The sequence below is a fragment of the Pristiophorus japonicus genome, chromosome 1 (genome assembly GCF_044704955.1).
Source record: "Pristiophorus japonicus isolate sPriJap1 chromosome 1, sPriJap1.hap1, whole genome shotgun sequence".
Classification (NCBI taxonomy): domain Eukaryota; kingdom Metazoa; phylum Chordata; class Chondrichthyes; family Pristiophoridae; genus Pristiophorus; species Pristiophorus japonicus.
Window position 1 is genome coordinate 429,776,278 of NC_091977.1, and position 27,339 is coordinate 429,803,616.

At 46.7% G+C, this 27,339-nt stretch overlaps 2 protein-coding genes across 3 annotated transcripts in view; one reads left to right on the top strand and one right to left on the bottom strand.

The window, feature by feature from the left end:
• The window catches only part of dtna (dystrobrevin, alpha), a 709,829-nt gene that overhangs the window by 529,132 nt on the left and 153,358 nt on the right, over nt 1-27,339 (bottom strand). The window lies entirely within an intron of this gene.
• On the top strand, nt 7,916-8,749 carry LOC139267793 (putative nuclease HARBI1). The gene has a single exon (XM_070885940.1). The coding sequence runs from the start codon at nt 7,916-7,918 to the stop codon at nt 8,747-8,749; it is 834 nt and encodes a 277-aa protein (XP_070742041.1).

Genomic DNA, 27,339 nt, shown 5'->3' on the forward strand with positions numbered 1-27,339 from the left:
CTGACCAAGGGCCGTGCGGCTCTTTGTCGGCCAGCGCGGACGCGATGGGCTGAAATGGCTTTCTTCTGCACTGTAAATTTCTATGTTTCTATGTTTCTACAGTTGGCAGACAAGTTATCCCTCTTCTGAAACTGTGTTGATTGCCAACTGTTATTTTCATATCGATAATCTTCATGTTAGTTCGTATGTTCTGAACTGTCAATTCTATTATTTTTTTGTTTCTTGGTATTTGAATCTTTTACCAGACTGAACAATTGTTTGGATTAATTTGATGAATTTCCTTTTTAATTAACCACGACCCAGTTACTAATGCATTTCTACTTGTGTACTCAAATGAGCTCTCAGATCTTTCACCAGAATATAGGTTATTCTTATTTTCACAAAAAGCAACTATTAGTGACCAATTCTGGCATCACACTTTATGAAGGATGTGAAGGCTTTGGAGAGGGTACAGAAGAGATTTATTAGAATGGTTCCAAGGATGAGGGATTAAAGTTACGTGGATAGACTGGAGAAGCTGGGGTTGTTTGCCTTAGAGCAGTGAAGGCTAAGAGGAGATTTGATTGCGGTGTTTAAAATCATGTTGGGTTTAGATAGAGTAAATAAAGAGAAACTGTTTCCATTGGCAGAAGGGTCAATAACCAGAGGGCACAGATTTAAGGTGATTGGCAAAAGAACCAGAGATAACATAAGGAAAAACTTTTTTACGAAACGAGTGGTTAGGATTTGGAATGCACTGCCTGATATAGTGGTGGATACAATTCAATAGTAGCCTTCCAAACAGAATTGAATAAATACGTGAAGGAGAAAAAATTGCAGAGTTATGGGGAAAGAGCAGTGGAGTGGGACTGATTGGATTGTTCTTTGAAGGAGCTGGCGCGGAATCTATGGTTCGAATGGCCTCCTTCTGAGCTGTACTTTTCTGAGATTCTATTCTATGATTCTATGATTTCCCATGGCATTATACATGGAGAATCAAGAGCCACTGATATTTTCAGATGAAGTGGGGTTAGAGGGCAGGGGTTGAGAACCAAGGAATGCAGCCATAATTCAGTTAACTTTTAAAATCATTAAATAATAATATAAAATCAAATTTTTAGTTAAATAGCAAAATTTACAGTAATTTGGGAAGCAGTGACATTGAGTTGGTTGGGGCATAGGAGTTTCTCTGCAGTGCAGGGAAACCCAATGTGGAGGCACAAAACTGATTCTGTGGGAAAACTGGTTGACAGTTAATGAGAACTGGTTGGCAGACAGGAAGCAAAGAGTAGAAGTAAATGGGGACTTTTCAGAATGGCAGGCAGTGACTAGTGGGGTACCGCAAGGTTCTGTGCTGGGGCCTCAGCTGTTTACATTGTACATTAATGACTTAGACGAGGGGATTAAATGTAGTATCTCCAAATTTGCGGATGATACTAAGTTGGGTGGCAGTGTGAGCTGCGAGGAGGATGCTATGAGGCTGCAGAGTGACTTGGATAGGTTAGGTGAGTGGGCAAATGCATGGCAGATGAAGTATAATGTGGATAAATGTGAGGTTATCCACTTTGGTGGTAAAAACAGAGAGACAGACTATTATCTGAATGGTGACAGATTAGGAAAAGGGGAGGTGCAATGAGACCTGGGTATCATGGTACATCAGTCATTGAAGGTTGACATGCAGGTACAGCAGACGGTTAAGAAAGCAAATGGCATGTTGGCCTTCATAGCGAGGGGATTTGAGTACAGGGGCAGGGAGGTGTTACTACAGTTGTACAGGGCCTTGGTGAGGCTACACCTGGAGTATTGTGTACAGTTTTGGTCCTAACTTGAGGAAGGACATTCTTGCTATTGAGGGAGTGCAGCGAAGGTTCACCAGACTGATTCCCGGGATGGCAGGACTGAGATATCAAGAAAGACTGGATCAACTGGGCTTGTATTCACTGGCGTTCAGAAGAATGAGAGGGGATCTCATAGAAATGTTTAAAATTCTGATGGGTTTAGACAGGTTAGATGCAGGAAGAATGTTCCCAATTTTGGGGAAGTCCAGAACCAGGGGTCACAGTCTAAGGATAAGGGGAAAGCCATTTAGGACCGAGATGAGGAGAAACTTCTTCACCCAGAGAGTGGTGAACCTGTGGAATTCTCTACCACAGAAAGTTGTTGAGGCCAATTCACTAAATATATTCAAAAAGGAGTTAGATGTAGTCCTTACTACTAGGAGGATCAAGGGGAACAGCGAGAAAGCAGGAATGGGGTACTGAGTTGCATGTTCAGCCATGAAATCATTGAATGGCGGTGCAGGCTCGAAGGTCTGAATGGCCTACTCCTGTACCTATTTTCTATGTTTCTATGAATGAGTGATTCAGCAGTCACTCCCATGTTTCAGTGATGGCTAAATAGACATGCAGCTGCATGAGATGGGTGCGAGGAGAGTTACTCAACTTGACACTTCAGGGCACACTCCCCAGAGAACACCAAGAAACCATACATGATAGCAGGTGCTAAAACAGCACATACGTGAATCTGGAAAGGAAATTATGTGTTGCCTGTTCCACCTGTACTCCTTACCCATGCCAAGCTCTCATGCAACCTTACAGCTCATTCTTTGCATCCCATGCATACCCATTCCTGAGGACGGCAAGATGCAACGTAAAATCAGAATCTTTGAAACAGTCACATCTTTCAAGGTTCCAACTCTCCAATTCAAATTAAAACAACCTAGTTGCATGAGTCACACACAATCACTTACTGACACCCAGGTTGGGATGCAGGTTGGGCATGTCTGTCACTGTGCATATGCTCCTTCAACATCTATCTTCTCAAGGCAACGTTTCTGCTGAGGCAACCAGATATCACTTTGAGGGATCAATTCCAACCTGAGGAGTAGCTTCCCTAATCAAGTTTAATGACATGCCCAAGAAAGGTCCAGCAAGAACTATGGACTACTCTATCTGAGCAATGGTGAGAAAGTGCCACCCGGCTCCAGTATTGGCAAAAATCCCTCTCATGAATCCTCTGCATATGCTACTTGTCCCCAGCTCCCAGAATTTCAAAGGAATACCCATCCTGGCATTGAGGGCTGTTACACATGACAGAGAAACACCCATGACTAGTAAATGGTAACAGAGGCTAAATAAAAATAAAACAATAATTGGAAGTGAAAAAGACCAACAAAAAAAACGAGGATTCAAAATCAATGCAACAGAAGAAATCCACAAAGTAAAAATGTAATTAAAATTGTACTTATGACTCCAAGAGCAATGCAGCCTTAAGAAGTGCAGGGAGGCTTGTCTTGTGGTTGTGCACTGACAGGACTGCCCTCTGGCATACCTAGATATGTTTGCTTCACTGGAACAAAGCAACTCTATTTCCATAAACGATAGGACACGCCCGCAAATGGCCCCGAATGCATATATTAATGAGTCTTGCTCCATGGAGTTGTGCAAGCCTATTCTGTCTCTGGCACAGCCGTGGTAGAACACTCGGGGGCTGCCTCAAAACTGGCACTAGATTATTGCTTCTGGCTTTTCTGCTACCCCTGCACCAGGGTCTTTAAAAAATTGCTCTTGTGCACTGATAGGACAGTGGGCAAGACAGTATTTATTGTCTATCCCTAGTTGCTATGAGAGCATTCGGAGTCAACCAGGCAATGTGGGGCTGTTGTCACATTTAGTCCAGACTGGGTTTGTGACAAATTCCCTTCCCTGAAGGGCATTCGTGAATCAATTGGGTTTTTAAAACAATCCAACAACTTTCATGGTATTTTTCTTCTGGTGCTAGCCACCAAATTATCAGATTTATTGAATTCCATTTCATAATTTGCTGTGCTGGACCTCTGGTTGCTGGTCTAGTATCTTCACTACTAGGCATATATATGTCACAAGTTTGTTATGCTACCTCTTTTAAATTAATAAAAAAAGCCTATCAAATGCTTTACCATTTCGAATTTATTTTGTCCCCACCAATTTCCTCTTATTCTCAAAGAGTTGACTCCTTGCTGGGCTATGTTTTCAAGGACATCAGATACCTTCTGGTAACTCATCTACGTGGATAATGGGTAATTTTGAGCCTTGACACTGAATACTAGTAGGTTCTTCAATCATATGGAGTATTACAGCTAAGCACAGTCCAGTTCTCACCCAATGCCCTCACATGCATAAAAGACTTGTATTTATATAGTGCCTTTCATGACCTCAGGATGTCCCAAAGCACTTTACAGGCAATGAAGTCCTTCAGCATGCCATCATAACTCAGCTCCAAGTACACTTCTCACATTACTTCCTTTTCAAATCCCTTCAGTCGGTTTCCGTCTGCCCAGAAATACTGAGACTGTCCTGGTCAAATTCACCTATGATGCCCTCTGTGATTGTGCATCTGATGCACAATCCTTCTTCATGCTTCTTGGTCTCTCTAAAATATTTGACACAGTTGACCACTCCATCCTCTTCCAGCATTTCTGCTCTGTGGCACTGCTTTAGTTTAGTTCCACTTCTACTGTCCTAATTAAGCTGGCACAACTCCTGTAATGGCTTCAGAAGAACGTAAAAAATAGGAGCAGGAATAAGCATTTAGCCTTTCGAGCCTGCTCCACCATTCAATAAGATCATGGCTGATCTGATCTTGGCCTCAACTCCACTTGCCTACCTGCTCCCCATAACTCTTGACTCCCTTATCATTCAAAAATCTGTCTATCTCCACCTTAAATATATTCAATGACCTAACCTCCACAGCTCTCCGGAGTAGAGAATTCCAAAGATTTACAACCCTCTGAGAAGAAATTCCTCATCTCCATTTTAAATAGGCAAACCCTTATTCTGAAATGATGTCCCCTAGTTCTAGATTCCCCCATGAGGGGAAACATCCTCTCTGCATCTACTTTGTCAAGCCCCCTCAGAATCGTATACGTTTCAATAAGATCACCTCTCATTCTTCTGAACTCCAATGAGTATAGGCCCAACCTGCTAAACCTTTCTTCATAAGACAACCCCCTCATCTCAGGAATCAACCTCGTGAACCTTTTCTGAACTGCCTCCAATGCAAGTATATCCTTCCTTAAATAAGGAGACCAAAACTGTATGCAGTACTCCAGGTGCGGTCTCACCAACGCCCTGTACAGTTGCAGCAGGACTTCCCTACTTTTATATTCCATCCCCCTTGCAATAAAGGCTAACATTCCATTTGTCTTCCTAATTACTTGCTGTACCTACATGCTAACTTTTTGAATTTCGTGTACAAGGACACCCAGATCCCTCTGTACCTCAGCATTTTGTAATCTCACCCCACATGGTCCCCACTGGTGTGCTTACCTTCTTTTCCCCATCTACATAGTGCCAATCAGCAACATTATTTAGGCATGGAGCCAGATTTCAAACATATGCTAACAACATCTTGCTTTTATCTCGCTGTCATAAACCTTTATTACTCAGCCACCACAGTTTTGTCTGACTGCTCAGTCAAAATCATATCCTGGATAAGCAACGTCGTTCAACTTAACTTCAGCAAGATTAAAGCCACCAAAATTAAATACCTTCGCCCCCAACACTCCACTTCTTTCTCTGACAGATTAATCAGGCCAAGTCTGATGGTGTGCAACCTTAGTGCCCTTTTTATCCTCAGCTGAATTCTTCCACCTACATCCTACATCACATGCCATCACAGTCCCCTATCATCCCTGCCCTGGACAAGCTTCCCTATCCCTTAATACATTGATTTCAAAATCCCTGTCTTTATCTACAAGTCCTTCCATGGCTCTGCTCCTCTGTACCTCAGCAACCTCCTTCAGCCCTATGTTGCTGCATGTGCCCTCTACTCTTCTTATGTTGACTTTTACAACTCCCTCCCTTGACCTTCAGCTACTTTAGCCACATACTCTGGACGGCTCTCCCTTAAGCTCTCCACCTTGCTACCTCTTTCGTCCAAAAGCCTCCTCTACCTCTTTGATTATGCTTTGTTCACCACCTGGAATATTTACCCCACCACTGCTTGATATCTTTTCTTACCTCTGTGAAGCATTTTAGGACATTTTCTTACATTAAAAGTAATATATAAATGGAAGTTGCCGTTGAAGACGACGACTCCTTGTTGGGATCAATGGATGCATATTCTTCAGATGCTAGTCTCAGCAAGATGGTAGGAGCCATCATAATTGACCCCAATCCTGTCTTCCACTGTTAACCGAACAAGGGTGACCAGTAATCAGAGCTGATTTTCCTCTCCTTCCCAAGGGGCGCAGAGGCAAACTGTAGCACCAATCCAGCTAGATCAGCTAATTCTGTATAGACTGGGACCAAACATATTCTGCTTGATTTGTATGATTCGCTGGCTTAACCAACTTAAAGCATACAAAACTAAACATTTCTTTGTAAATGTTTGTGGTCATTAAGATGGGGGAATAAAATCAGGGTCAGGAAATATTTTGTTTTGCACTTTTACATCCATTGTCCACATCAGGCAATCACAGGTCAACTATATTATGGATTAGATGAGACGTTAAATTGAGGTTTCCTTGTGTGCTGACTGACATTCCTCCCTGTAACATCAAATCCAAATTAATTTGTAATTTATCTCATTTGGTGTTTTGTGGATCGCACTATGCATTTTGCAGAATAATAACCCTGACCATATTTCAAATAAAAGTAATTCATTCGTTTTGTAATGCTTTGGTGTCCAGGGTGCATGAAAAGTGCTATATAAAGTCAAGTTCTTCAGATCATGACCTGGCCAACCAATATCACCAAAAATAGATTAATTAGGCACTTGCTTTATTATAATTTAGGGGATCTTGATGTCACAAACATTTGTCTACATAGTAACAGCCAATGCACTTCAAAATAACTCAGTGTAATAAAGCACTTCTGACATTTCTGGGAGATGTGTTAAAGTGTTATATAAATGTCTCTTTAATATACAGTGTATTGTTTTGAGGTGCACTGATTTTTATATGTGTAAATGATGCAGCCACTTTTCATACCAAAAGGTTTCATAAACAGCAATAAGATTAATAACTAGTTCATTTGTTTATGGTGATCTTAGTTGAGGCTGCTGATAGAGCTCTCCATTACTCTTAAATAGTTCCAGGAAGCTTTGGACCTCAGACAGTGCAGCACTTCCTTATTACCGCACTGGTGTGCATTAGCCTACATTTTGCACTCAAGTGCTAGAGTGTGGCTTGAACCGAAAACCTTCTGACACGGGGTGGTAACTGAGCTAAGCCAACACTTTGGCCGGAATTTCCCATGACAGAGCGTGCGGGTTTGGGCAGTTAAAAGTGCGGAAATTGACAGCGCATCGAGAACCTGCTGTCATCCTGCCGACTTTCACATTTAACTCGGGTGCGTTTCGAGGCGCACTACAAACCCACTTGAGAGAGGTGGACAACCTCATTGAGGTATTTAACCACTCGTTTACAGACCCTTAACTGCCTTTTACTTTTGGTTTTGGCTTTAACTTGTTGCGCACAGGATTCACGCACCTTGGGAACCTCGCCTGTGAAGGGAAGGCGGAAGCTCAATGGCCATTATGTGAGTTCATTAAGTAACTGCTGGAAAAAATACATACTCATACTTTACACCTGCTACTTTGTCTAAGGGAAAGGCTCTTGCTGACACCATTTTGTGCAGAGATTTGGCGTTCAGGAGTTTGCAGGACATTTCTGCAATCTCGAAATCCACTCGACTTACCACATTGCCAATCACTATCACTACATTGAAGGATTGTGCCTCTGATCTTCACTTTACCTGCCATCTATTAGATCAGCATGGGTACCGCTTATGCTGTCTCACCTTGGACTTCAGAATCAGAAAAAGATTAGCCCCAGCACCAACAACACCAGCCACTCCAGCAACAGCAGCCTCATGCTCCACAGAAGAGAGGGAGTCAACACAGGGCTGCACTGTGCCAGAGGCGATACCCCCAACACAGGGTATTCAGGCAGAGGATGAGCTTCTTGGACATGATTGAACAGCAGTGCTTCAGGAGACTCGGGCTATTGTGCCAGGCCGTTGCAGATGTGTGTAGCTTGCTGGAACAAGATCTGCTGCCCCGAGAACCTATTGGACACGCCTTACCAATGGCTGTCAAAGTCACAACCACCCTCAACTTCTTCACTTCAGGCTCCTTCCAGAGATCTGCAGCATTGATCTCGCAGTCGGCCGCAGTGGGCAAATGCATCACCCAGGTAACCAATGTCATGTTTCACAAGTCAGCCAATTATGTAAACGTTGTCATTGATGAAGCAAGTGTTACTGAGCGGGGGCTTAGCTTTATGGCTCTGGCTGGCTTCCCACAGATGCAGGACGTCAGCAACTGCATACATGTGGCCATCAAGACACCCCCACATCACCCAGGAGTGTTTGTGAATTGCAAGGGCTCCCACTCCCTCAATGTGCAGCTCGTCTGCAACAATAAAAAGATCATCATGCTTGTGTGCGCCAGATTCCCTGGCAGCTGTCATGACTCTTTAATGCTGCCGGTCCACCCACCCTCAGCTTTTCGCACCTCCAAACAGACTTACCGGCTCGCTGTTTGGAGTCAAGGGCTGTCCACTGAAGACTTGGCTGATGATACCCTTAGGAGGCCAACCAATGAGGCCGAGGAGCTTTATAATGTCAACCACATGTCCACCAGATGTGTCAGAGAGCAAGCAATTAGCATGATGAAGATGCGCTTCAGATGCCTTGACAGATCTGGTGGAGCCCTTCAATACGCATCAGCCAGGGTCTCCAGAATGATCATGGTATGCTGCGTGTTGCAGAACATAGTACAGCAGTGAGGATTGGAACTGTAGGAGGAGCAAGATGCAGAGTGCACAGCCTTCGGAGGAGGAGGAAGAGGAGGAACAGGTGGAACACAAGGAGGAGGAGGAACCTGAGGTGGAGATGGCACCAGCAGTGGTGAACATTGCTGACGGGAGGCCCGGGATGGCCTCATAATGGCCAGATTTACTTAACTTGCACCAGTGCACCCATATGGCTCCCAGATGCTGTACTAACTTCCCCCCGCTCCCTCCTCCCTGTTGGAGATGGATTCCTCCATCCTCTGTACAATACATCCTCCGGTGAGGATTCTCCACTGTTGTCCCTGTTTCTACCATCTGCTCTTGCTCACTTGTGATGTGTGAGACACCAGGTGACAACACTACTCTATCTCGCACAGGACCCACCGAGGTATGCGTATCTGTGCTGGTGCTGGGTGCGCATGGGTCTGCTGACAGTGCACCCTCAGAGACTGGAGCTTCCTCTGAGGAATTGTCTTCCTCCTCCAGCTGGACAGTCAAGGAGGAGAGCACTTGATGGACCAACGAAAGAGTAAAGAGATGAATTAGAAGTCTTATGATAAGAATGTGTAACATTACATGATGACATTTCACTGGCTGCTGACATCAGTCACCATGAGTGACTGTTGTATGCCATGTGGCTGTATGATATTTAATTCTGTCACCAGGTTGCTGCGAGGTCCCCCTCTCTATCTCCCACCACTAGCAGGTCTGCAATTCCAGAGATTTTTAGGGCCTCCTCCTCTGTTGGAGTCAAATTTGTGAATATTGGTGGCCCTGCCTCTCCCTGTTATTCTGGGCTCTCATCTCCTGCAAGAAGGGAAAGAAGGGAACTTTGAGAGTGACAGAATAATTGCAAGGAATGGATAGGCTACAGCTGTAGAGGGTGACTATGAGGGAGTGGCGTGACATTGCCAAAAGGCCTCCTTCTGAGGTGTTACTTGCTATAATTGCGTTAGGATGAGGGTGAGTGTCAATGGTGATTAGTCAGATGGTTCCAGGCCGAAAGGAGTCCGCACCGGCCAGCTGTAATTCCGGGTCGAAAGGACTCCACACCGGCCTTGGGCCGAAAAGGACTCTGTACCGGCCCGATGTAATTTCGAAAGGACCGGTCCGCACCCATCCCGGGCCAAAAAGACTCCGAGCAAAATGCCTAGAACATAAACTCCTCATCACCAACACCTTGTTCCACCAGAGGGACAAAATACAAGGTATCGTGGCAACACCCTCGCTCCAAACTACCTGCTCGACTATGTCATCGGCCGAGCCAGGGATCGTAAGAATGAGTGCATCACCCGTACCATGACAGGAGCTGACGACTGCTGGACGGACCACCGCCTAATCCGATCCATCATTAGCATAGCTCCAAAGCAGAGGGGACAACAGAAGCAGTGCTGCAAAAAAGTTAATGCCGGGGCACTTAAAGACCCAGCTAAGAGAGCCCTATATAGCCAGCGCCTCACAGCTAATCTGGCGTGCCTTGATGACCCCGAGATGCTGAATGTCCACAGCGCTTGGTCTGCCCTCCAGGCTTCTATAACCAGTGCCTGTGAAGAGACACTTGGTCACTCAACCAGAAAACACCAGAAAACCAGAAAACTGAAAACATGAAAATGATCAGGAGATCCAAGAACTTATAGATTGCAAACAAAAAGCATTTTTGAGCCTCAAGCAACAACCCAACTCGAGAGCTGCAAAGCAACATTACAGATGGCTCAAGGCTGAGGTCCAACAAAAAACCCAGGATCTAAAGAACAGGTGGTGGATGGAGAAAGCACAGGAGATACAACAACTGGCAGACAGCCACGATATGCGAGGATTCTTCATTGCAGTCAAGGCCACATACGGTCCAAACTCCCAAGGCCCCACCCCACTACTGGCCAAGAATGGGGAAACACTCATCAAGGACACCGAGGCTGGCAGGGCCTGATGGAAGGAGCACTTTGAAGATCTCCTCAATCGAGACTCTGCCTTTGACTCGAGTGTTCTTGACTCCATCCCGCCACCGACTCAGTGAAACTCCAACGCTGCACGAGGTTGCCAATGCCATAAAACAGCTCAAGAATAACAAGGCTACGAGTGCGGATGGAATCCCTGCTGAGACGCTAAAGTATGGCGGAGGGGCGCTGTTGGCGCGGATACATGATCTCATCTTTCTCATCTGGAGGGAGGAGAGCATGCCAGGAGATCTTAGAGATGCAGTGATCGTGACCATTTTTAAAAAGGAGGATGTCCGACTGTGGCAACTACAGGGGAATCTCCCTGCTATCAGCCACTGGGAAAGTTGTCGCTAGAGTTCTCCTCAACTGTCTTCTCCCTGTGGTCGAGGAGCTCCTCCCGGAATCACAGTGCAGATTTTGTCCCTTATGGGGCACAATGGACATGATCTTTGCTGCGCGACAGCTGCAGGAAAAATGCAGGGAGCAGCGCCAGCCCTTATACATGGCCTTTTTCGATCTTACAAAGGCCTTTGACACTGTCAACCATGAGGGTCTATCAAGCATCCTCCTCCGTTTCGGATGCCCCAAAAGTTTGTCAACATCCTTCGCCTGCTCCACGATGACATGCAGGCCGTGATCCTTACCAACGGATCCATTACAGACCCAATTCACGTCCGGACCGGGGTCAAACAGGGCTGCGTCATCGCTCCAACCCTCTTCTCAATCTTCCTCTGGTTGCCAACCAGAGAATGAACCATTTATCCCGACTTTCTGTTTTCTGTTCGTTAGCCAATCCTCTATCCATGCTAATATATTACCCCCAACCCCGTGAACTTTTATCTTGTGCAGTAACCTTTTATGTGACACCTTGTCAAATGCCTTCTGGAAGTTCAAATACACCACATCCACTGGTTCCTCTTTATCCACCCTGTTCGTTACATCCACAAAGAATTCCAGCAAATTTGTCAAACATGACTTCCTCTTCCTAAATTCATGCTGACTCTGCCTGACCAAATTTTGCTTTTCCAAATGTCCTGCTACTGCTTCTTTAGCCCTCGAGCCTGCTCCGTCATTCAATAAAATCATGGCTGATCTGATTGACACGCACATCAGTATGTAAGGTGAGTGAGGCATAGTACTCACCTTTCCTGACCTCATGAGATCATTGAATCTTTTGTGGCACTGGATCCACGTTCACCTGACCAGCTCCCTGCTGCTGACTTCCTGCGATCTCTAGCCATGTCCTCTTGGTGTCTTTGACTGGCCTTTTGCATCCATCCGCAGGGAACAGGACATCCTTGCGTGCTCTGACTGCCTGGACCAGCACTTCCAGGGAGGCATCTGGGAATCTCCTGTCCGTGTGTCTCCATGACCCACAGAAATCTCAATATTATGCAGCAATATGATATGTAGCTCATCCAAACATGCGTCATCGGTGACATCATCAGACCCGCTCCATTGCATGACTCATTCAATTGATGCAATTGGGTTAAACACACAGTGTAGAACGTACTGATGAAAAGTTCAGAATGGCGACCCACTGATGTGCAGGTGAAGTTGGGCCTTTATTTCCAGCATAGTGCCAAATTATAGACAATTTCTGTACAATAGATTTGCATTCAATATAAATTGGCTTGAGACTGAAGAAAGAAAAGTTTCATCCAATTGTTTGTGTTGGACTTTACCCTAGATTCCAGAGGTGAAGAGACACTGATGGGAAGTCATCTGCATCTCCCACTCCCCCTGAGAATAAAGTAGTTGCATATCCTCATAATCACAGGCAACATGAGTAAGAAAAAAAACTAAACTTTAACAAAAAGACTGTATTTTTCTTCCGGTTGGTTAACTACTGTATGGTGCAATACATATTTTAAACTGGAGATTTTGCAGTTGCTACAAACTATACTTAACTAGACATTTAAAACATTCTGTCTCACTCCATAAAACTTTAGGTATTTGAAATGTACGCACAATTATCAAAGCATTCATTATAATTGGCATTCCTAAAATACTACACATCAATTTTCTACATCCCAGAAATATTGTCAGGCTAAGAAAATATTTAGTGTGAAATAAGTTGAGAGATTCCCTCTCTTTTTCTCTCTCTCTCTAAAGTATGTTTACTGTCTCTCAGATCTGTTTCTCTGCACTGCACTGCACCGAAGTTTTATAAGAAAACTCAATTTATTTAACTTTTATATTGGCCACCAAATATATTTTAATTAATTTTTTGGTAAAGTTATTATTTTAAGTTTATTTACTCTTTATTTTATCTTATTTATCTCAACCATCACCGCCTCCATGGACCTAGCTCAGGACTTTGGGGCTCAGGCTGGATACCCTTCCTCCTTGTCCCTGCCATTGTACTTTTGATGCCATCCCATTTAGGTTTTCTGACCTGCCCATTGAAGTTTGTCCTCAACCCATTTGGGATTCTTGTTTGTCTTCCCTTGTTGTTTCTGTCATACTCCAACTTCTTTACTATTAAAAATTGTATCATTAAAAATGTAAATGGTACTGACAAGTACGATCCTCCTTCTTACAAAAAGTATGAAAGAAGTAGAAGGAAAAATAGTTCAAGTATGTAATATAAATTTAAAAAACACTGACACAAAATTATTCAATTCTCAGAAACACTTTACCACCATTATAGCGCTCTGATATATATTTGTATTATTTAAGCACATATAAAAAGTATATAAAATCTGTTTGACCACTGGTACTTCGCTGTACTGCACCCTATCATTTCAAAACACAATTGTCCACCTGTGTTTTCCACTGCAGCAAATTCCTGATTTCAGCCACCAAGATGCAAACAGCTTGCCATTGATTACCTCATAAGCCATATCAGCTCTTTTAACTTTCAGTTACGTAACAGCATTAGCTTATCTTTTGGCTTCTGCGCACGTTATTGGACTTCTCTCTGATCTCATTCCTGGTCCAGATTTTGGGGACACATCATTTACCCTTTTGGCAACCTAATGCCACGTACATTGGCACCTAGCCCTTTAGCTAGTAACACTGAACCGAACAGCTTCTACCCTCTTAAGACAGCATCTACAAATCTGGATAGAAACATATTCATAAACCAAGTTTTTCGTGACCGTGGTTCAGATATAGTAGCCCTGGGATTTGCACTGTCCGTAGCTGATGGAACATATGTGGGGGACATATATACGAGTTAGGTGGCCACTTCAGAACTGTGAAACTGGCATTATCAGATGTAAATGGAATTGGTTAGATTTCTGATGTTAAAATAACTGTCAAACTAGTGAAAGATTACTCCCAGTAATTTTTCACATGGAAGAATGCTAGCCTTAATAAATCAATAAGGTAGGAAAATGAATAACGAATAACCACTTGTTTCTTCTCTTTTCACATTTTTATTTTCCTTATACAGTGATATTTGCATTTTATTTCATCTGTAGCTGTAGCACAATTACATCTTTGGGGATTTAAATGTAGTTACACGGAATTTAAGCTATAAATTTAGATTACATAGAATATACAGCATAGAAACAGGCCAGTCGGCCAAACCAATCCATGCTGGCATTTATTCTCCACTTGTGCCTTCTCCCATCCTTCCTCATCTAACTCTATCAGCATAACCCTCTATTCCCTTCTCCCTCATATGCGTATCTAGCTTCCCCTTAAATGTATCTATATTATTTGCCTCAAACATTTCCTGTGGTAGCGAGTTCCTCATTCTCACCACTCTCTGGGTAAAGACGTTTCTTCTCAATTCCTGATTTGATTTATTGGTGACTTTCTTATATTGATGGCCTCAGTTTTGCTCTTCTCCACTAGTGGAAACACTCTTTGTCTACTCTATCAAAACCTTTCATCATTTTAAAGACCACTACTGAGTCACCCCTCAGCCTTCTCTTTTCATAAGAAAAGAGACCCAGCCTGATCACCTTTTCTTGATAGATATAACCTTGCAGTTACATAAGAAGATAAGAAATAGGAACAGGAGTAGGCCATACGGCCCCTCGAGCCTGCTCCGCCATTTAATACGATCATGGACTCAGGTCCAATTTCCTGCATGATCTCCATTATCCCTTATTCCCTTATCGTTTAAGAAACTGTCTATTTATGTCTTAAATTTATTCAATGTCCCAGCTTCCACAGCTCTCTGAGGCAGCGAATTGCATAGATCCACAACCCTCAGAGAAGAAATTTCTCCTTGTCTCAGTTTTAAATGGGCGGCTCCTTATTCTAAGATTATGTCCTCGAGATCTAGTCTCCCCTATCAGTGGAAACATCCTCTCTGTATCCACCTTGTCAAGCCCCCTCATAATCTTATACATTACGAAAAGATCACCTCTCATTCTTCTGAATTCCAATGAGTAGAGGCCCATCCTACTCAACCTTTCCTCTTAAGTCAACCCCCTCATCTCCGGAATCAACCTTGTGAACCTCCTCTGAACTGCCTCCAAGCATATCCTTTTGTAAATATGGAAACCAAAACTGCATGCTGTAATCCAGGTGTGGCCTCACCAATACCCTGTACAACTGTAGCAAGACTTCCCTGCTTTTATACTCTATCCCCTTTGCAATAAAGGCCAATATTCCATTGGCCTTCCTGATCACTTGTTGTACCTGCATATGAACCTTTTATGTTTCATGAACAAGGACCGCCAGGTCCCACTGTATTGCAGCACTTTGCAATCTTTCTCCATTTAAATAATAACTTGCTCTTGGATTTTTTTCTGCCAAAATGCATGACCTCACTTTCTAACATTATACTCCATCTGCCAAATTTTTACTCACTCACTTAGCCTGTCTATGTCCTTTTGCAGATTTTTTGTGTCCTCCTCACACATTGCTTTTCCTCCCATCTTTGTATCATCAGCAAACTTGGCTACATTACACTTGGTCCCTTCCTCCAAGTCGTTAATATAGATTGTAAATAGTTGGGGTCCCTGGCATCATCCGTGAAAATATTTTTTGCACCTTCTCCAGAGCCTCTATATCCTTTTTATAATATGCCAACCAGAACTGTACATAGAACTCCAAGTGTGGTCTAACCAAGTAGAGCATAACTTCTCTGCTTTTCAATTCTATCCCTCTTGAAATAAACCCTAGTGCTTGGTCTGCTTTTGTTACGGCCTTATTGACCTGTATCACAACTTTTAGTGATTTGTGTATTTGTATTCCCAGATCCCTTTGCTGCTCTACCCAATTTAGATTTGTATTTTCCAATATATGACCTCCTTATTTTTCTTACCAAAATGTAATAACTCACACTTATTTTTGTTTAAATTCATTTGCCAATTATATGCCAATTCTGCAAGGTTATTAATGTCTTGCAATTTGTTGCAGTCCTCCTCAGTGTTGACTATCCCTCCCAATTTGGTGTCGTCCACAAATTTAGAAACTGTGGGGGAGAAATTGGCCTTTTTTATAGGGGGCGCGAATGGGGCGCAATGAGGTTATCGCCTGGGGGAAGGGGTCAATAGCCCCTCTGGGGAAATTACCCCGGTGGTTTGGTGGTGTAGTGCCGTTAGCGCTGTGCCCATGATTTGCGCCCCGGGTAGGCGCACGCACGTTGATGACATCATCGCCTTGCACGCCGGCCCTTCACCGCCCAGTGTCGACCCTTTGTGCCTCATGGGGGAAATTGCCCTGCAGGCAGCAAGGATGGTGCCGGCCGTTGTCACCACCAGCTTCACAGGTTGCGAAGCTGGCAGACATCTGCCACCGAGGCTCCCCTTAAAGGGGAGGCCATTTGCGCCGTGGGCTGCCATATTTTTCTGTCGGCTGACTAGTTTGTCGGCCCGACAATGGCGGCCCTCACCTCAACTGGGCCACTTTCCTGTAGCCCGACACTCCGTTTTGGGTGCCGGGCTATTGGCCCAGTTGAGGGAATCCCTGGTGGCCCAGTGGCAGCCGCCAAAACGGACTGCAGGGTGCGCAACGGCCTTCCCCTTTAACAGAAGGGGAGGGATGTTATGACACGGCAAAGCGACGCGGCACATCCATGTCGCGCTGCCCCGCTTCCGCCCCTCAACTGCCCCGCGGAGGCGCAGAGCGCCTTTGATAGCGCCCCGGACATTTTTCAGAGTTAAAGACCCGAATTCTGGGTCACTTACCTATACTTCACGACGAGTGATAAATTTTCATCTAATTCGAATTATGCACCCCAAATGGTGTGTGGGGAAATTTCGCCCCTGTGTTTTTGATTCCAAAGTCTAGATCGTTAATATAAGTTGTGAACAACAGTGGTCCCAGCACTAATCTTGTGGGATCCCATTGCCCACCTTTTGCCACTCTGAATAGCTGTTCTTGACCCCTACTTTCTGCTTTTTGTCTTGAAGTCAGCGAGCTACATATTCTGCTACTTGTCCCCTGACTCTGCATTTTCTGACTTGATTCATTCATCTAATATGTGGTACCTTCTCAAAGGTCCTTTGGAAACCTAGATATATTACATCTACTGCATTACCCTTTTCTATACTCTCTGTCACCTCGTCAAAGAATTCAATGAGGTTGGTTAAGCAAGACTTTCCCTTTTGAAATCCATGGTGACTATTGATTATTATATTTTTGGTTTCCAGGGCCTGGAAATTATCCTCCTTAGCGCCACCCGTTATCACCACTGGGGGGCAATAACGGGGCACTAACTCCGACCGGGCATGGCGAGATTAATGACTCCTGCTAAATTGGGCGAGAGGTTTGCGGCGGTGCGCCCGGAGATCATGAAATCATTGCAGAGCGCATCGCCATGGTAGCGCCTCGGACCCGAACTTTGATTCCGCCCCTGCAGCATTGCCGAGCGACAACACCGACAGCTGCAGGAGGCATTGTTCAGGAGGCTGGGAATTGGGATGCGGAAGTTAAAGGGGAGGTTGGCGTGGGTAAGAGAAAAATTTTCATAATGCGCCATGTGGATTTTTTCAATTCTTCCTGGGTTGTGATCAGTCAGCCCGGTACGCTGCTAGAGTGCTTGGGCTGATCGGGCTGAGTCGCGGCTGCCGTCATGGACCAGCTATCTGGTCCCAATACAGAATCTGCAGCTATGCATCTTCCTTTTAAGGGAGGGAAGGAGCCTTGGATCGTGGCTGCGCTGCAGAGGACATGATGCAGTGCTGCAATACTACCGTCCCGCCTGTATCCTTTAGCGCTCCAGAAAGGAAGTGGAGCGTTTAATTTAGCATTCCACCTCCTTCCTGGAGCGCTACACCAAATTTTGAAGAAGCTAGGAATCATTAGCATCTGGCACTAATTTTTCCAGCTTTCAAAAGTTAGCACCCCAAAAGGGGCACTCCCGAATTTCTTCCTCTAGATGTTTTTCTATTTTATCCTTTGGTAGGGATTCCATTATTTTTTCTGCTACTGATGTTAAACTGGTCTATAGTTCCCTGGACATGTTCTATCTCCCTTCTTAAATATCGTTATTGTTAGATTTGTAATCTTGTATTTACTCTGTATAGCCATCAGAGGTCTCATCCCCTGGAGTCCCAAGGGATCCCATAAACCCTTGAGAGTATAGGTATTTAAGGAGGCCTCACAGGTTAGAGAGGCACTCGGGAGACCTGCAATAAAAGACTAAGATCACACTTTACTTTGAGCTCAGTGTTCAGTCTGACTCTTTCTCCATACATAACAACTGGCGACGAGATACAGTTAAGCGAACCCAAAGATGCAGAGAACAGTGGGCATCCTGGAGAAATTCTCGGAGGGAGATGATTGGGAAACTTTTGTGGAGTGACTCGACCAATACTTCGTGGCCAACGAGCTGGATGGGGAAGAGAACACTGCCAAACGAAGGGCGATCCTCCTCACCATCTGTGGGGCACCAACGTATGGCCTCATGAAGAATCTGTTCACTCCAGCGAAACCCACGGAGAAATCGTACGATGATTTGTGCACACTGGTCCGAGAGCATTTGAATCTAAAGGAAAGCATTCTGATGGCGAGGTACCGGTTCTACACCTACTAAAGGTCTGAAGGCCAGGAAGTGGCGAGTTATGTCGCCGAGCTAAGACACCTTGCAAGACATTGCGAATTTAAAGGACATTTGGAGCACATGCTCAGAGACTTTTTCGTACTTGGCATTGGCCACAAAACCATACTTCACAAACTTTTGACTGTAGAGACCCCAACCTTGAGTAAGGCCATAGCGATAGCCCAGGCGTTCATTGCCACCAGTGACAAAACTAATCAAATCTCTCAGCACACAAGTGCTGCTACAAGTACTGTGAACAAAGTGATGTTGTTTTCGAATCGCAATGTACAGGGCAGGTCACACATGCCTGCAGCTGCACATCTGCAGATGTCTCAGAGAGCCCCATCAAATGTGATGAATGCAAGGCCATTAACACCTTGTTGGCGCTGCGGGGGTGATCATCGTTTCCATCCATGCTGATTCAAACGGTATGTTTGTAAGGGCTGTGGAACAATGGGACACCTCCAACTTATGTGCAGGCGAGCTGCTAATCCTGTTAAACCTGCAAACCACCATCTTGCAGAGGGGGACAAATCCACAGAGGATCACGACGAACCAGAGCCTCAGACTGAGGAGGCAGAGGTACATGGGGTGCACACATTCACCACGAGTTGTTCCTCGATAATGCTAAATGTTGAACTAAATGGACTCCCGGTGTCAATGGAACTGGACACAGGCGCGAGCCAGTCCATCATGGGCAAAAAGACTTTCGAAAGATTGTGGTGCAACAAGGCCTCAAGGCCAGTCTTAATTCCAATTCGTATGAAACTAAAAACTTCCAAGAAAGAACTGATTCCCGTAATCGGCAGTGCTACCGTAAAGGTCTCCTACAATGGAACGGTGCACAAGCTACCACTTTGGGTGGTACCGGGCGATGGTCCCACGCTGCTCGGCAGGAGCTGGCTAGGAAAGATACGTTGGAACTGGGACGATGTCCGAGCGCTATCGCCCGCTGATGACACTTCGTGTGCCCAGATCTTAAACAAGTTCCCTTTGCTGTTCGAACCAGGCATCGGGAAATTCCAAGGAGCAAAAGTGAAGATCCACCTAGTTCCGGGGGCGCGACCTATCCATCACAAGGTGAGAGCAGTACCGTACATGATGAGAGAAAGGGTAGAGATCGAGCTAGACCGGCTGCAACGAGAGGGCATCATTTCACCGATCGAGTTCAATGAGTGGACCAGCCCGATCGTTCCTGTCCTCAAGGGAGATGGCACCATCAGAATCTGTGGCGATTACAAAGTAACTATCAATCGTTTCTCCCTGCAGGACCAATACCCACTACCAAAGGCCGACAAGCTTTGCAACGCTGGCGGGAGAAAAGACGTTCACGAAGCTGGATCTGACTTCAGTCTACATGATGCAGGAACTGGAGGAATTATCGAAGGGCCTCACCTGCATCGACACGCACAAAGGTCTTTTTATTTATAACAGATATCCATTTGGAATTCGATCAACAGCGGCGATATTCCAGAGAAACATGGAAAGCTTACTGAAGTTGGTCCCGCACACCGTGCCCTTCCAGGACGATATCTTGGTCACAGGTTGGAACACAGTCGAGCATCTGCAGAACCAGGAGGAGCTTCTTAGTCGAATCAACCACGTGGGGTTCAGGTTAAAACGTTCAAAGTGCGTTTTCCTGGCGCCTGAAGTGGAGTTCTTGGGAAGGAGGATTGCGGCGGACGGCATCAGGCCCACCAACGTGAAGACGGAAGCAATCGAGAATGCACCGAGGTCACAGAACATGACGGAGCTGCGGTCATTTCTGGGACTCCTGAACTACTTCGGTAACTTCTTACCGGGTCTCAGCACACTGTTAGAGCCACTGCATGTCTTACTACGAAAAGGGGATGAATGGGTTTGGCGCAAAAGCCAAGAAAATGCCTTTGTAAAAGCGGAAAATTGTTAAGCTCAAACAAATTGCTTGTGTTGTATGATCCATGTAAGCCTTTGGTGCTAGCATGTGATGCGTCGCCATATGGCGTCGGGTGTGTATTGCAACAAGCTAATGATTTTGGGAAACTGCAACTGGTTGCTCATGCATCCGGGAGTCTGTATAAGGCTGAGAGGGCCTACAGCATGATTGACAAAGAAGCGTTAGCGTGTGTCTATGGGGTAAAGAAAATGCATCAATACCTGTTTGGGCTAAAATTCAAATTGGAAAATGACCATAAGTCACTCACATCCCTGTTTTTCAAGAGGGATAAATACTAACGCATTAGCTCGCATCCAGAGATGGGCGCTCACGTTGTCCGTATACAACTACGCCATCCGCCACAGGCCAGGCACAGAAAACTGCGCCGATGCTCTCAGTAGGCTGCCATTGCCCACCACGGGGGTGGAAATTATGCAACCCGCAGATCTAGCCATGGTTATGGAAGCATTTGAGTGAGCAATCACCCGTCACTGCCCGGCAGATCAAAACCTGGACAAGCCAGGACCCCTTATTATCCCTAGTCAAAAGCTGTGTGCTTCACGGGAGCTGGTCCAGTGTCCCAGTGGAAATGCAGGAAGAGATAAAGCTGTTCCAGTGGCGCAAAGATGAAATGTCTACACAGGCAGACTGCCTTCTGTGGGGCGATAGTGTAGTGGTCTCCAAGAAGGGCAGAGACACCTTCATCAGTGACCTCCACAGTACCCACCCAGGCATCGTAATGATGACAGCGATAGCCAGATCCCACGTGTGGTGGCCCGATATCGATGCGGATTTCGAGTCCTTCATTCACAGATGTAATGCATGCTCACAGTTAAGCAATGAACCCAGAGAGGCGCCACTAAGTTTATGGTCTTGGCCCTCCAAACCGTGGTCTAGGGTACACGTCAACTATGCAGGCCCGTTCTTGGGTAAAATGTTCCTTGTGGTTGTGGATGAGTACTCCAAGTGGATTGAATGCGAGATAATGTCGGCTAGCACGTCCGCTGCTACTACTGAAAGCCTGCGGGCCATGTTTGCCACACACGGCCTACCAGATGTCCTTGTGAGCGACAACGGGCCATGTTTTACCAGTGCTGAGTTCAAAGAATCCATGACCCGCAATGGGATCAAACATATCACATCTGCCCCATTCAAACCAGCGTCCAATGGTCAGGCAGAGAGAGCAGTGCAAACCCATCAAGCAAGGCTTGAAGAGGGTAATTGAAGTCGCGCTGCAGACTCGCTTATCCCGAGTCCTGCTTAGCTACCGCACGAGACCCCACTCGTTCACTGCGATCCCACCTGCTGAACTGCTCATGAAAAGAGCACTTAAGACAAGGCTCTCGTTAGTTCACCCTGATCGACATGAACAGGTAGAGAGCAGGCGGCTTCAACAAAGTACATAGCATGATAGCGCAAATGTGTCACGTGAGATTGAAATCAATGATCCTGTATTTGTATTGAATTATGGACAAGGTCCCAAGTGACTTCCCGGCACTGTCGTGGCCAAAAAGGGGAGCAGGGTGCTTCGGGTCAAACTTTCAAATGAACTCATTCACCGGAAACACTTGGACCAAATCAAACTCAGATTCACGGACTATCCTGAGCAACCCACCTTGGACCCTACCTTTTTTGATCCCCCAACATACACACCAGTGGCAACCGGCACCACAGTTGACCACGAAGCAGAACCCATCATCCACAGCAGCCCAGCAGGACCCAACAAATGATCCAACAATACCAGCTTTCACACTGAGACAATCAACCAGGGCAAGAAGGGCCCCAGATCGACTCACATTGTAAATAGTTACACTATTGACTTTGGCGGGGTGGAGTGTTGTTATATATGTAAACTTGTATTTACTCTGTACAGCCACCAGAGGGCTTATCCCCGAGAGTCCCAAGGGATCCCATAATCCCTTGGGAGCACAGATATTTTTGGAGGCATCACAGGTTGGAGATGCACCCTGGAGACCTGCAATAAAAGACTACGGTCACACTTTACTTTGAGCTCACAGTGTTCAGTCTGACTCTTTCTCCAACAGTTATAACATTAGCTATCCGCCAGTCGTCTGGCGCTACACCTTTTTCTAACGAATTATTAAATGTGTGGAGTACTGCCTCTGCTATCTCTTCTCGAGATTCTTTTAAATTACATGGATGGAATCCGTCCGGATGAGGATTTTTATCCTCTTTGAGTTTGATTAGTTCATTTAATATTTCTCCTCTTTTTATTTTGAATGCAGTGTAATCATTTCTAACCTCATCTTCCGATGTCATGTCCACCTGATCCATCTCCCTGGCAAATACTAAAACAAAATAATTATTTAATATTTCTGCTATTTCACTATTGCTGCCTGTGATTTTATCCTGAGCGTCTCTTAGTGGCCCTATTCCCATCCCGACTTTCCTTTCTTTATTTATGTGCCTAAAGAAGATTTTACTCACTTGTTTTATGATCCTGGATTAAATAAGGCTTTTTGACATAGAAACACAGAAAATAGGTGCAGGAGTAGGCCATTTGGCCCTTCAAGCCTGCACCACCATTCAATAAGATCATGGCTGATCATTCATCTCAGTACCCCTTTCCTGCTTTCGCTCCATACCCCTTGATCCCTTTAGCCGTAAGGGCCATATCCATCTCCCCCTTGAATATATCTAACGAACTGGCATCAACAATTCTCTGCGGAAGAGAATTCAACAGGTTAACAACTCTCTGAAGCGTAATGGTTACCTGTAGAATTTTCCAACAGCAGATTCAATGTTTTAATCTATGACTTTACTTGTATAGCCAGGCTGCTTTAAGCTTCACCTCTCCAGAAAAATACCAGTGATGATGTCATGTATGTGGACCATGTATACTAACTGTACAGTCACATAAGGTGTGCCACCAGAGGGCACTGCGGTGGGAGACCTGAGGGTCATCTGCATAGTCAGTTGGAACAGTTTCAGTTTGGAACAGATTTTTTTTTTCAAAAGGGGGCGTGTCAGGCCACTTACGCCTGTTTTGAAAGTTTAGACAGTGAAAACTTGCTCCAAACTAACTTAGAATGGAGTCAGTGTAGATTTTTGTACGCTCAGAAAAACCTTGCCGACACTGAGAAAATCAGGCGTAGGTTACAAATCAGGCGTAGGGAATGTGGTGGGGGGGTTAAAGGGAAGTTTACAAACAATAAATGAGGGGGGGAGGGGAGAGGGGGGGAGGGGAGAGGGAGGGGGGGAGGGGAGAGGGAGGGGGGAGAGGCAAGGGATGGCGGGAGGGGGGGAGAGGAGAGGGAGGGAGGGAGGGGGGGAGAGGAGAGGGAGGGAGGGGGGAAGAGGAGAGGGAGGGAGGGGGGAAGAGGAGAGGGAGGGGGGAGAGGGAGGGAGGGGGGAGAGGAGAGGGAGGGAGGGGGGAGAGGAGAGGGAGGGAGGGGGGAGAGGAGAGGGAGGGAGGGGGGAGAGGAGAGGGAGGGAGGGGGGAGAGGAGAGGGAGGGAGGGGGGAGAGGAGAGGGAGGGAGGGAGGGGGGAGGAGAGGGAGGGGGGAGGAGAGGGAGGGAGGGAGGGAGAGAGGAGAGGGAGGGAGGGAGAGGGGAGGGAGGAGGCTGAACGGGCCCGGCTGACGTGAAGAAGCCGGGTGCAAGACTTCGGGCGGGGCCCACCCCCAGTAGGATGCTGGGCGGGCGGGCGGGTCCCGCCGAAGGAGTTAAAGATAGGTGGCCGGGGGAAGCTAAGCTGGAGCCGGAGGGGGTCGTCGGAGCGGGAGCTTGGCGGGGGGGCGGGGGTCGTCGGAGTGGGAGCTGGTTGGGGGGAGGTCCGGGGGGGAGCAGAGCGGGTGGGGTGGGGGGTCCGGGGGGGAGCGGAGCGGGAGCTGGGGGGGGGGGAGCTGGGGAGGGGGGTCCGGGGGGGGATAGGAGCGGGAGCGGGCGGTGGGGGGTTGAGAGAGCCAGCTGGAGCCAGAGCAGGAGCTGGGCGTGGGAGGTGCAGCCCGATCCTCGCAGCCCCAGTGAGGCCATTCGGCCAGGGCTAGGGGCTGAGTGCTTTGGGCCCCTCCCATACAGTTTCAGGCACCTGGAGCTATTACACAAGCGCGCCCACTGTAGCGTGCCTGTGCAAAGGTCCCGGCACTGATTTCAGCGCAGGGACCTGGCTCCGCCCCCCACAGCTCGTGCTGCGCTGCGCCGAGCTCCAAAGGACCTACCTGCAGGGAGTCGGAGAATCTGCAGGTATTTTTTAGGCGCACTTTCGGGCGCGAAAAATGGGCGTCCAGGATGGGGCTGCGCCGTTCTAGGTGCGGCCCGAAACTTGAGCCCCAGGTCTGCAAAGGCTGCAGCACAAAGGGACACCTCCAGCGAATGTGCAAAAGAGCTGTGACTCACCACGTGGAAGAGGAGTCAACAGATGGCTGTGAATCCAGTGCGGATTACAAGTAGATGGCTAGAAAGGCAGCTCAGTCCCAGGACGAAGTGTATGGATTATATACCTGCACCACAGATTGTCCTCCAGTGAAAATGGAAGTCAAGATAAATGGTATTCCAGTCTTCATGGAAGTGGACACGAGAGCGAGTCAGTCAGTAATGAGCCAGGAAGCCTTTGAGAGGCGATGGAACAATCAAGCTGAACGACCCAAGCTGGTCCCGGTTCAGGCAAAGCTGCGCACCTACACCAAGGAACTGATATCAGTTGTTGGTAGTGCGGATGTAAGTGTATCCCATAATGGCGCTGTGCACAATTTACCATTGTGGATTGTTTCAGGTGATGGACCAACGCTACTTGGAAGAAGATGGATGGGGAAAATTCATTGGAACTGGGAAGACTTCATCCCTCCAGCAATCGATGTCCCCCATGCTCAGAGGCAGAGCAAGCCCCCATCTTCAGTTGGACCAGGCACCGGAGAGCAGATCCGCGCAGCCCCCGAAGCACAGACCGCTCATCACGACTGCGTGACGCTGATCCGGCCGAGACGACCCGAACGCACCTTTCCGGTTTCAGTGGCAGGACTCCTGGGGAGGAAGATTGGATCCAAGGGCACCTTCCCAGCTTCAGTGGCAGAATTCCTGGGAAAGAAGATCGCGGCAGTCGACATCATGGACAGGGAAAAGATGGCGTCCAAACCACGAGGTGCAGCGCTAATGGGGCAACGACACATGGTTCCACGCAAGGAAGACAATTGGGGTAAAAGTAGTAAGGCCATTTTAAAGGGGGCCAGCAACCAGCCATTTTTGAATGAACTGCTTGAAATTGATAACCAATGTAAAAGTACAGCTGTAACGAGCAAAATGTTGTTGAGCGATGTCTGGTGCAAATTGTAATCAGCCAATGTAGCGGGTGAACACCTAACGGTCGTATACAGGACCAGTGGGCTACCCAATGCTGTAGCCTGCATCCCCGGGACCAGAACGATGTGTCATTAAGTATCCCCACAGTTGACAGAAGTAGACAAGCCTCAGAGTAAACGATCCCCAGAGAGCAGAGACACCGGTAGCGATACCCTGCCTCAGATTGGTTAACATTGCAGGTACCCGATGGCATGAACCGCCACGGGCCAGAAACAGTAAACTGCGCCTATGCTCGCAGTCGGCTACTGTCACCCACCACCCGGGTGGAAAAGGTGCAGCCCACAAACCCACTCGCCACCACGGCAATTCCCAAGAGCGAAGGGTCACCCACAATGTCTCCACCGAACGGGACCTGGACCAGCCAGGATTCCAAACTAGAGAGTGCTCACAACGGTGCCCTCCAGGAAAGTGAGTCAGCAATCCCCTGCGAACTGCTAGACAAGACGAGGCAGCCCCACCGTTGTTTAGACGAAACGCTCATTCGTTCAGGGAGCAGCAGCGACACTGTGCAAACGAAAAGGACAGGGAGGTCACAGACACATCAGTTGTCTTTGGGCCTGCCCGACACTCGGAGTAACGGCAAGAGCCCTGAGCTCCGGCAACTCGAGCAAAATGAGCTCAACTCGCTCACAGACCCACTAGCATGGGGCGTTGTGCCGCCACCAGACAACCCGGATCTCATCCGGCCGTGCTGGAACTAGACTGTCCTTGTGTACCTGTACTGATATACCTGTACTGATCATGTAAATGTACCACACAAAAAGAAACGCAACTGTAATCCACCCAATAAATGTACCAAGATGTAAATGTAAAACCCATGTGATGAACTTGAATGCAACTTGCATGTAACGGGCCATTAACATGATCTCTGTGTGGGGGGGGAGAATGGAGTCGTCATGGACTCACAACCAGAAACCACTGGGACCTCCACTGGCAACAAATCTCACTACCAACCCACCCAAGCTAGAAGTGACCCTCCAAAGGTCAACCAGGAAGAGCAAAGTCCAGGTCACCATCAATGTATGAGTCAATTTGCATTAAAGACTTGGGGGCGGGGGGTGGGGGAAGTGCTGTCATGTATGTGGGCCATGCATACTAATTGTATCGTCGATTAGGTGTGCCACCAGAGGGCACTGCGGTGGGAGACCTGAGGGTCACCTGCATAGGTGCGCAAGGCCGAGTATAAAAGGCTGCCCAGCATGCTTGTGCCTCACTCTGGAGTTACAATAAGTGGGACTAAGGTCACAATAGCTCAAGTACAGTACTAGACCTTGTGGAATCATTCATAAGAGTATTAAAGACATCAGATCCTGATTCTGAAAGATGGGAAATGCAGGGCCTGAAAGTGATTTTTGGTCAGGTTACACATAAAATTGTGCTTTGCACAGCAAGAACTGCCTAAAAAGTGCATGTAAGCAAGGCGAAGAAATAATTTCACACAGCAGAGAAGCCGCTGATCTTT